Source organism: Bos grunniens, chromosome 18 (assembly GCF_055505025.1).
Source record: "Bos grunniens cultivar Pamir isolate PY7600 chromosome 18, Bosgru_T2T1.0, whole genome shotgun sequence".
Classification (NCBI taxonomy): domain Eukaryota; kingdom Metazoa; phylum Chordata; class Mammalia; order Artiodactyla; family Bovidae; genus Bos; species Bos grunniens.
The window spans coordinates 54,519,662-54,530,345 of NC_141182.1; the positions used below are offsets into that span (position 1 = coordinate 54,519,662).

Below are 10,684 nucleotides of genomic sequence, written 5' to 3' on the forward strand. Positions count from 1 at the left end.
AATCTTGAGCCCCCTGATGTTTTATCCAATAGGAATAAAGTGAGAAAGTCCCCCCAAAGCCCTGTCTTTGCAGGGCTTAGCTTTTAGTGGGAGCCCAGGTTGGGTGCATGAAGGTTGGGCTCCCACAATGGCACAGAGCCATCTTTTAACCAGAGTGACAGACACCCCAGGGTGCTCCAGGCACCACCCACCCACCTCCTCCCAGCAAAGGGTCACAGGCTGGGCCCAGGCCCCGCCGCGGGGAAGGACAGCTGACAAGAGTATCCACTGTTCCAATCTGATTTTATTGAAAAGGAAACATACAAAAATCATGTACAAAAAAAATTAACCAAACATGTACAGAAAATTCATTCCGGTATCTACAGCAGCGCATATACAGTATTTTACAGGCTGGGCCATCCCTCCCCACTCCCAGACTCCTCCCTCTTCTGAGATTTTCCCCCCCTCCCTGACTCCCCGTCTTCCCCCAGCGCTTCGCCCTGGGGACTAAGGCTGGGGTGGCTTCCGCCAAAATATCCCACCCCCCAAATGAATGCCAGTGGTCACGCGTGCTCTCTCTAAACCTATGCAATGGGATTGATGGGGGGGAGCGGGGGGTGGTCACGGGCAGAGCACAGGATTCACAGTCTGGGCCCCTCCTGGCCACCCACCCCCAGATGAAGGTGAGGCAGGCATGCCCACCACCTACCGGCTGGCTCAGGGAAGATGGCTGGGCGCTGGGCCGGGGCACCCGTCAGGACGCACCCCACTCTCTGGCTCCAGGAAGCTAGTGGTCACGTTTGGCTCATTTGCTCTTCATGGGCCCCCTCCCCAGGAGGAGGGGGGGAAGCACCAGGGGCCTGAGGCCAGGCCCAAAGTGAAGGAGCGCCGGGGGGAGAGACCCCCGCTCCCCAGTGTCACCGCTGCAGCTGGAATGGGCAGCCAGCACCAGCAGCCTTTCCTGAGATGGTGGTGGGCAGCAGAGGGAAGCAGCTCAGGCCCTGCCCCCTTGGTCCCCGCCGCCTTCAGACGCCAAGTCCGTCAGCCCTCTCTCCCCTGGCCCCTCAGCCAGGGGCCCAGGAGTCCACGTCTCCATCAGTGCTCCCCGGGGCTACGCCAGGGCTGGGTCGGGAGTGGCTGCCCTGGCCCGCCCCTGGGTCGGGCAGGGCTGTAGTCCAGTATGCTACATGGTGCAGAAAGAGTCCCCCGCGCTGGCCAGGGCATCAGGAGTTGGGAGGGTCCTGCCCCCCTGGGTCCCCGACGTCCACCGGGCGGGTACAGGCACCTAATTGGGCTCCACCTCGGGGGCTCCTCGGCCCCCGGGAAAGGGCAGGAGTCCCATGATGAGATTGTACAGGACCCTCCAGGGTGAGGGGCGGTGTCGCTGCCGCTCCTCTTGTCTCTGGGGAAAGGGAGCAGACAGGAAGTTAGACGGGCTAGAGCCGGACAGGTGGGTGGGGCGCGCAAGGGGGTCAGGCTGAAGGGCAGCGAGGCAGGAGGCATAGACCCTCCACCAACCTGCTCAGGGCGGTACTGTTATTATCGTTCATTGGGTCATCTCCTGGCCTGGAAGAGACTAGGAGGGACAGGATGTGGACGAGGCCCTCAGCATAGGGCCCGTGGGTATCAGCTCTGATCTCCTAGTTCCTGGTCTCCAGATGAAGACAGTCACTCGACCGAAGTCACCCAGGCTTGAGGGGTAGGCTGGACCACAGCCCACCTGCCCTCCCATTGAAAGCTGATGAGACACACAGAAGGGAGCAGAGTCCCCCTGTCTCAGTGATTCTAGAACACTCTGTGTAAGAACCGGGAACTATTCAGTGCTGAAGCTGTACAGAAATATGTTTGGGTCAAGCAAACCCCCAGCCCTTTCCCGAGTGGCAGGATAAAGGCTGGGGGCAGCCTCCGGGACTGTCGCAGCTCCACAATGCTAGAAAAGGGAGAACGAAGAAAGCTAGATACAAGAAAAAGTTGCCCTCCAATAAAAATCAACAACAATACTCAATACTTATGGAGAGCTACAGTTCTCTCCACTCTGTGCTGAGTGCAGGCCTAGGTCCTGTGCCAAGGAACTAATCTCATCCCCACCAGATGGGAAGAAGAAACCCATTTTACAGATGCGAACAAGAAGGTCAGATCAACCATGCTAATCTTACTGGGTGCCTGGGGGTGTGCTGCCTGGTACCAATCTGTCTCTGCCTCAGTCCCCACCGAATTTTCCAGCCAGGAGAAGGTGACCAAGGGGTCACATGAGATTGGCAGAAATGCCACCGTCCCACTGTGGAGTGCCACTTGGCATAGTCACCTTGCTGAGCAAGCCAACTATTATTTACCAAGGCTAGGGGCTGGCAGACCACCCAGGTATCTACTGTGGAGACATGTGTGTGCCTGGAGATACGCATTTTTTGGAACAGCCAAAAGAAATAACAATAAAATTAAATTACGTTAAAAAATTTGAGACACTTATGGAATATCCTAAATACCCACCAATGAGAAAATGAAGATGGATACTACATGGTGATCCAACAGAATGCTACGCTATGTGGCAGTGAAAATGAATGAACTGAAGCTCCCTTGCCCGTGGATGTATCTCAAGCACAACACTGAGCGGGTGGGAGCAGCTTTGAGAACACACCAGATCACGTTTATTAACTCTGAAACGCCTCGCAATCCTAAGTATTGTTTGTGGCCTGGTGAATGTGTTGTAAAAGAATCAACACCTACAGACCAATGGGACAAGCCAATCTGTGAGGTTTCCTTTGAAAGCGGGGGGGGGGGGGGGGGGGGGGGGGGGAGGTGGGGGTGAAGGGGCTTCGCAACATCCGGTTTTTGTTTTTTGCCTCGAATAAGCAAGCAGTGTGGCTGTAATGTTCAGGTTGGACAGAGCTGGGTGGTGGGCGCCCCGGTGTCTGTTATTCTCCGTTCCACCGCCTTAGGCTTCAAGTATCTGGTAGTAATGAGAGGCCTGGCTGTGGGCCCCGGGGGCGGGGCCTCCGGCGGGGCGGAGCCCCAGGCCCCGCCCCCAGCCCCCCGGGAAGCAGGGTGGCGCGCCGCCGCAGCCGCCGCGCTGGCGGGCGGGAGGGGCGGGCGCGGCCGTGCCGCCGCTGCTGACTCATCGGCTATAAATAGCCCGGGATATATGAGCCGCTCCACCTAGCGCCGCCCTCAGTCCCCACGGCCGCTGGCCCCGGGCGCGCAGCGGCGCTCGCGGACGCTCCGGCCCCGGCCCTCAAGCCGGGCCGTGCCGGCCGCGCCGCGGGCCCTACGGCGGCGGCTCGGCGACCACGCCGCCCCTCCCAGCTGCCTGTCCCCGGCGCGACCCCGCCGCGCAGGGCAGCAGCTGCCGCACATCTGGCTGGGCCGCCGCAGCCCCCTCCCCAGCGGGAAGTCCCACCTGCCGTCTGCCCCTCCCCCAGCACTCACCCGCCGCTCGTATAGCGCGTTGAGGTCGTCCGCCATCCGCCGCAGCTGGGCCCCGATCTCTCGGGCCCACTGCTCCTCCTCCCCCCGGACTCCCGGGGCCGCTTGGGTGGGGCCGCCCGCCAGGGCCCCCGGGGCGCTGGGCACTGGTGATTCCAGGTGCTGCTCCGCGGGCGAGAGTGAAGGCTGAGGACCTGGGAAAAGCCGGGGCTGGGGTCACACCCACCACCCCTCTAAGGTCCTGCAGTGGCCCGGAGGAGGGCCGGCTGGCTAGGACTTGCTTCTCCCTTTTCCCGTCGCCTGACTTCTCTTCGGCTCCCCACCTCATCTCGAGCGATGCCACTTTGCCCTCTTAAGAGCTAGATGTTTTAGCTCCTACTTCCCGGGGGAGAACAAAAGTGCTGGGGGGGCCTTCCTGGGCTCACCTGTCTAGCCAGCTACCACCCCACTCCCCGTGTTATTCTGGAAGTGCTTCCTCTTATCCTACCGAAGTTGTTTGTTGATGTTTAAGTCGCTCAGTCGTGTCCGACTCTTTTTGCGACCCCATGGACCATGGCCGGCCAAGCTCCTTCCAAAACGATTGCCAAATTTTGACTGCTCTACTCAACCGACAGGGAAACTGAGGCTCCCCCTAGGAAGTGGCCCAAGGTCACACTGGGATACGGTGACTGACTACACCCCGAGTCACAAGCCTCAGGTCTCCTGCCCTCTAGTGTCCAACCACAGTGAGGCCACACCCCCGGATGTGGCAGAGGCCTGGAAACCCAGAAGGCCGGCCTGTGGCCCCCTGTGAGCCTGGAGGATAGGATGCGGGACGTCCCCACGCATTTTCTGAGTTCCTCTGACGACTCTTTCTCCCTCTGTCACGCCGGGTCCTGGCTTGAGGGATCCCTGAGAACTAACCTCAGGGCCTCAGTTTCCATGCCTGTCACTCTGGTCTAGGAACCGGGTCTCCTCCAGCCTCCGCTGGCCAGGGAAGTCTGCCCTCTCCTGACCTCTCCGGGCTCCGGGGACAGGTGGGGAGGGGAGTGGAGACAACCTCTCCCTTGCCAGCGTGCGGGCCGGCCGGGCACCACGGAGTTAACAGCCCAGCAGGCAGGGGACCTTTAACCCTTCCCTCCCCAAGACCCGCCCCCCCCCCACCCTTTCCCCCAGACAATGGACCCTCCCCCTCCTTCCTCCTCTCTGACTGCAGAGAGGGCGGGCCCTGGTCAAAGAGATGCAGATAAAGGCACCAGGCCACCCTCGACCCCTCCCCGAAGTCCTGAGAGTGACAGTCCCCTCTGCCCACACTCTTTCCAGCTGCAGTCCTCAAGAGGCTCCCGGGGACCCAGAACTGGAGAGGGTGGGGGGCTGGAAAACAGCTGTTGCCCCGGGCCCGGAAAAGGCAGTGGGCTGCAGCTCGCGGACTGCAGTCCGATTCCAAGAGGGACTTCCCAGTCGGCCTCCCCCCACCCCCCAGCCTCCCACTCCGTCTTCCTGCTTCTTGCAACACAAAGACCACACTGGCCACACCCTCCCAGTGGCCCCGCCGGCTCACCACCTCCCCCGACTCGCTCCCCTTTCCCGGGTTCCTCGGGGTCTCTCTTTCCCCAGCTCCCGCCATCTCGGGTTGGGGGCAGGCACTCACCGTCGGGTCGCGGGCCTCGGGGCCGGCTGCGGGGACCCCCAGGCCAGCGGGGGGCCCCCAGGGCGGCGGTGACGGCGGGCGGGGCGGTGGGGGCGCAGAGGTAGGCGGCGGGCAGCAGGGCGGGGGCGGCGGGGGCAGCAGGCAGGCCGGGTTCGCAGAGGCCGCAGGACACCGCCGAGGGCACCAGGCGGCTGAGCGGGAAGGGGCGCGGGCCGTCGCGGGCCAGGCCCTCTACGGGCTCCGGGGAGCTGCCCTCCTGGCGTGCTCGGGCCATGGCGCTCCCTGGGGCCTGCGGGACAGGGCAGACGGGCGCGGTCAGCAGCGGGGCAGTGCAGGGGGAGCCCCACAAGGTACACAGGGTACCCCACTTCTGCCCGCACGGCGGGCTGGGGCAGCCCACGAGGGTCCACGACACACAGAGCTGTGATGGAGGGAGCTGTAGGTGTGTGTGATGGCCCCTCAGACAGCCCCCTCCCCAGGCTGACCCCAGGCCCAGCCAACCCAGACAGCCTCCCCCAAATGTGGTGACCAGCACACAGGAGGGACCAGGGACAACATGGTGACCGGCATACAGAAGGGACCAGGGATGAGGAGGCACAGGACGGTTCTCATAGCAAGGACAGGGGCTCACGCAGGTCCCAGACTCGTGGGCCTGTCAGCAGTGTGTGTATAAGGGCTGACAGCCCCCTAACACAAACTCACCCAACCTGGGACTCACAAAGGGCCTGGGCTGGCAGGGTTAACTTTTGGAACACAGCGATGGGCACGCGCGCACGCGCGCGCACACACACACACACACACACACACACACACACACACACACACGGAGGGCAGCCAGGCACTGCGATTGCTCCCACAACAAACACCAGGACTCACACAGGACCAAGAGGAGGTGTATGTGGAGCGTACACAACGCACACACAGGACTCAAGCAGGACTGGCCCGCCCGACCTCCCACCAGGCCTCCTATTTGCACCCCAAGACACCGAAAGGTCCCAGGACACACACACACACAGACCACGGAACAGCTATCCACACACTGCATGCTGGCTGGTACACCCCATCTCAAAAACACAGATACGCAAACTGTCAGGATGTCACCCACTGACCCGCTGTTAATATACCCACAGAGCCACAGAGACTCACAATGTGGCTGTCACAAGCACAGACAGAAACACATACCAGCTAGGGCACTGTCCCTTCTCAGGCACACGTGCCCCTCCCCGTAACGCACCCGCAATAGATAAGACCTACACCCCTCAGGACTCACACACATATCAACACAAAACAGACCTCCGTGGACACACAGGGAGCTGTACAACTGCAACACACCCACTTGTCACCAACTCTTAGGTCCCGGGACACATGTAAAGCAGGCACACATGTCATGAGATCCGGATGAACCACCGCATGCCAGCAGCAACACGGAAACACAACAGCAGACATCAGCCTACCCTCCTCCCCGAACCTCCAAACACCATTACCAACTGTCAGCCCTGGACACACGCGCGCACACACACTACAGCTAATCCCACACTGGCCTGGCAGGGCGCACACCTGAAGCACCCTCAGAAAACACTGGTCTCACGTGACTGACATAAACACTACACACACACAGCCCACATGACACACACGAGCCAGCCGATCACAGAGACAAGCCCCTCAGACTCAACACACACACTCTCTCTCTCTCACAACACACACACACACACACACACACACACACACACACACGGGCTCAGACACATCCCTGTACAAGAGGCTGCCAGCAGCATCTACTGACTTTCTACTCAGACCCCACAGAGCCTAGCTCCTCAATTCCCAGACGCGATGCCAGACACACAAGCCAAACACAGACTGAGACAACCCCCCACCATACACACACACACACACACACACACACGACGCAGAACTCACACAGACACCTGGACAGAAAACAGACATCCGCAAACGCTGAGCTGAGCCAGATGCCCTGGAGATAGACACAGATACAGTCCACACTGACAAGACACACAAGCACTCACAAACACAGCCCGTCGGGCAAGACGCACACGTAAACACACAAACAGCTCACTCAGGCAACGCGCACACACACTATAGCGCAAGCAGGCAACCAGGAGCCACAGACTCACCCCCAAACAGCACACACAGACAACTCTCAGAGAGAACACACACAAGTACACCACACATCAACAGAGCGCCCACCCCTCAGGCGCGGCAGCACACACGGAGAGAACCCCCTCACACACACAGGGGGACGGCGCCGCACACCCCGACGGGGCCACAGTCCCAACATGCCCCGGGACTGGCACAACCACTCCCTGCAGACCCCAGCACAAACTCGGAGCCAGACACGCGCACACACCCAGGCGAGACACCTGCAGATCCACCACCCCGCACACGCGCGCTCCCACGGCGGGCCCAGACGCCCCCCTGCGCTGTCACAGTCCCCCCACCCCCCACGCCGCCGCCGCCACGTGCGCCCGCCCCGCCCGCCAGGCGAGCGCGGGGCCAATAACCGGCTGTTGCTGGGGCGCAGCCCCCGCCCGCAGGAGCCGCAGACTCCACGGCCCGCGAGCCGCCCCCTGTCGCCGCCCCCAGCGGGCGCGCGCCCGGGGTGTGGCTGCCCCTCCACGCCGTCCCCCCCACCCCCACCCCCCGCCCCTCCGGGACTGCAGGGGCCGGGGCAGTCCGGGGCGACTTACTTCCCCGGGCCCGCACTGGCCACCAGGGGGCGCTGCCGAGCCCGCACCCCATTGTTTGTAAACAAACCCGCCGGACCGCGGAGGCACCTGCGCTCTTGGACCCTCAGTGCCTCCCGCCCAGGGACCCCAGCCTCGTGGAGGGTGGGGAGGGCAGGGGGAGAGGGGAGCCCGGTGTGGGGACGCAGCGCGCCCTGCCCCCGCACTGTCTATCCGAGTGCACTCCCGCCACCTCCTCCAGGGAGCCCACCCGGCCTGGCCAATCGCGGCTGGCGGGGACTCGGGGTGCGCACACTCACCCCGGGGGCATGAACACGCCGGAGGGGATGGTGATGGGGGGCGGGCGGCTTCCTTCAGGAGGGCGCGCCCGCCGAGCGCCGCTCGCTGCGGCTGCTGCCGCTCTAACTGCAGTGGCTGTTGCTGTTGCTGCCGCAGCTGCTCCTCGAACCTCAGGCGCGTTCGCGTCCTGGACGCTGCTGCTGCTGCTGCTGCTGCTGCTGCTGCTACTGCTTGCTGCTGCTACTATCGCTGTTGCTGCCGCCGCCGCTAGGCGCCCGCTCGCATGTGGCTCGCGCCGCGTCTCAGGCCGCCCGGCTGATCCCGGGTCCTCTCGGAGGCCGCCCCGCCCCGCCCCGCCCCCGCCTGGCGGGTCCCACGCCCCGCCCCCGAGTGACGCCACGGCCGGGCCCGCCCGCCCGCCCGCCGCGGACAAGTCGGGACTTGCAGGCGCGCGCCGCGCCCCCTACCTCGGCGCGGGGGGTTTCCCTGCAGCCGGGGGCGGGGCAAGGCTTGGGCCTGGGGGCGGAGGCGCGCCGATCGGCTGTCCAGGCGGGCGGGACAGCTGGACACACACACACACTGACACACTGACACACTGACTGGGACCCACAGACACACACCCCGAGACGTGTATGCGGGCTGACCGTCTGGCGCTCCAGGGTACATAAAGTCACGTGCTGTCAGGGCCACGGGGCCAAGCCCACTCGCAGACACGCCAGATACACTCCCTGGACAGGGGCGTGGACACACAAACTCACACACTGACGAGGCACTCTCCCATTCAGGCACAAATACATACGTAACATGACTTCCTACCAGTCTCACTGGGACGCAGTGTCACAGACACAGAAGTTGCACAAACACCCGCACCGCTGAGCACACCTAGGCTCACAAACCAATCCTGTTCACAAGCTCTGTTTAGGTACCCACAACACACACACCCACTAAGAGCTTGTCTTGTCGGCACACAGAAACTTCCTGATAGAGCAGGACACACACACACACACACACACACACGACACCTGTCACTGGGACACCTGGACACACTGCTTGATCTATAGTGTGTAGAAACACCTACAGGGACACACCTCCAGCAGCTCACACACAAACACACCCCCAGCAACTCATAGCTGACACATGAAAACTGTCAGAAATTGACCCTCCCGGACACAGATCAAGCTAGACATAAAAAGACGGACTCCCCCAACAGACAGTCACAAAGTCACACCTGTGACAGGTTCCTAAGTGGCCCACTGCTGGGACACGCTCCGGAAGCATGTGCACCTGTCCGCACTCACCACGAATCTGGTGGGGGACCCAGGGGGAGAAGAAAGCCCCGGGCAGCTGGCACGGGACATGCCCGGGCAGCCTCTGCAGTGGCTCTCACCCGGGGTTTTCTGCCTTTCAGTTCCCTTTCCTTTCTCAGTCTCCCTTCGTCACTCCTTCCCCCACTCTGATGTGGTGAGGTGACGCAAGGTGGTGTCTAAAGGCTCTGGGGCTCTGTCTCCCCTGCACCCTCCATTCCCTTTGCATCACCCCCCAAACCCCACGGCATCATCAGAGGGCAAGGGGCCTCTGAGTGCCCAGCAAAGGGGGGTTCTCAGGGGGTTGTCCAGGTTCTCAAGTTTGGCCAGATGCTTCGATTTCCCAAGAGCAGAGAAGGCAGGTCTCACATGTGATCTCCCTCCTTCAAATACTGGGGACCAGTTCACCCTCCCTCTCTGCTTCCTTTCCTTCATTCATTCAATCATTCATTCATTGACCTTTCCTTCCTTTCTTTCTTCCAGTGTGTTTTATTTTTCTTTTCTTTTTTTCAATTTATTTTTATTTATTTATTTTGGCTGTGCCACCCAGCTTGTGGGATCTTAGTTCCCTGACCAGGGATTGGACTTGGGTCCTTGGCAGTGAAAACAGTGTAGTCCTAACCACTGGACCAGATCATCAGGGAATTCCCCTTCCAAGCTGTGGGTCATGACCCATGTGTGTGAACCATGTATTGTGAAATCACTGGTGTGGATCTTATTCTGAGTTCACTGAGATGTATTTACATATCATAACATTTACTCTTTTTACGTGTATAGTTTGGGGAGTTGGGACAAATGGACACTGTTGCACATCACCACATCCAGATTTGGACCCTGTCTGTCGCCCTCCGCAAGACTTCTCTTGTGCTCCCCCTGTTTTATTTTTTGATATTTTATTTATGTATTTATTTGGCTGTGTAAGGTCTTAGTTGCGGCACACAGGATCTTTGATTGTGGCATGTGAGCCTTTGTTGTGGCATGTGGGTTGCTGCAGGCAAACTCTTAGTTGCCACATGTGGGATCTAGTTCCCTGACCAAGGGTCGAATCCAGGTCCCCTGCATTGAGAGCACACCAGGGAAATCCCCCCTTGTGCCCCTTTATAGTTAATCCCTTCTGCCTGCAACTTTAGTGGCTCTTGACCAGACTCAAAACAAAACAAAATGATCCCATTTTAAAAATGTTGAAGTCAAAGGAAAATATTGTTTTTGTGAAAATTTTATTATAGCGGTTACATCCCAAGTCACAAAGAAAATGGATGTATTGCTGCCTCTGGATGGAACTTAAAGGCGTTTTAGAAATGCTGCTGTAGACATTTATTAAATGAGATCATGCGTGGAAGTCAGTGAGCACAGTGTCTCGTATGTATGTG

At 60.4% G+C, this 10,684-nt stretch overlaps 1 protein-coding gene across 5 annotated transcripts; it reads right to left on the reverse strand.

The window, feature by feature from the left end:
* Positions 1 to 265: 265 nt before the first annotated feature.
* BBC3 (BCL2 binding component 3) lies at positions 266 to 9,379 on the reverse strand. Of its 5 annotated transcripts, none has more exons than XM_086353308.1 (4): positions 9,239 to 9,379; positions 5,030 to 5,318; positions 3,403 to 3,593; positions 266 to 1,381 (listed from the first exon to the last, which is right to left on the reverse strand). In XM_086353308.1, exons 2-4 carry the CDS (start codon positions 5,301 to 5,303, stop codon positions 1,265 to 1,267), a joined length of 582 nt encoding a protein of 193 aa, XP_086209434.1. In that variant the 5' UTR covers positions 5,304 to 5,318; positions 9,239 to 9,379; the 3' UTR covers positions 266 to 1,264. The 5 variants fall into 5 exon arrangements, with proteins under 5 accessions (XP_086209434.1, XP_086209433.1, XP_086209437.1 ...); XM_086353307.1 differs by lacking the exon at positions 9,239 to 9,379 and adding an exon at positions 8,031 to 8,314; XM_086353311.1 differs by lacking the exon at positions 9,239 to 9,379 and adding an exon at positions 7,395 to 7,630.
* Between the last annotated feature and the right edge of the window lie 1,305 nt (positions 9,380 to 10,684).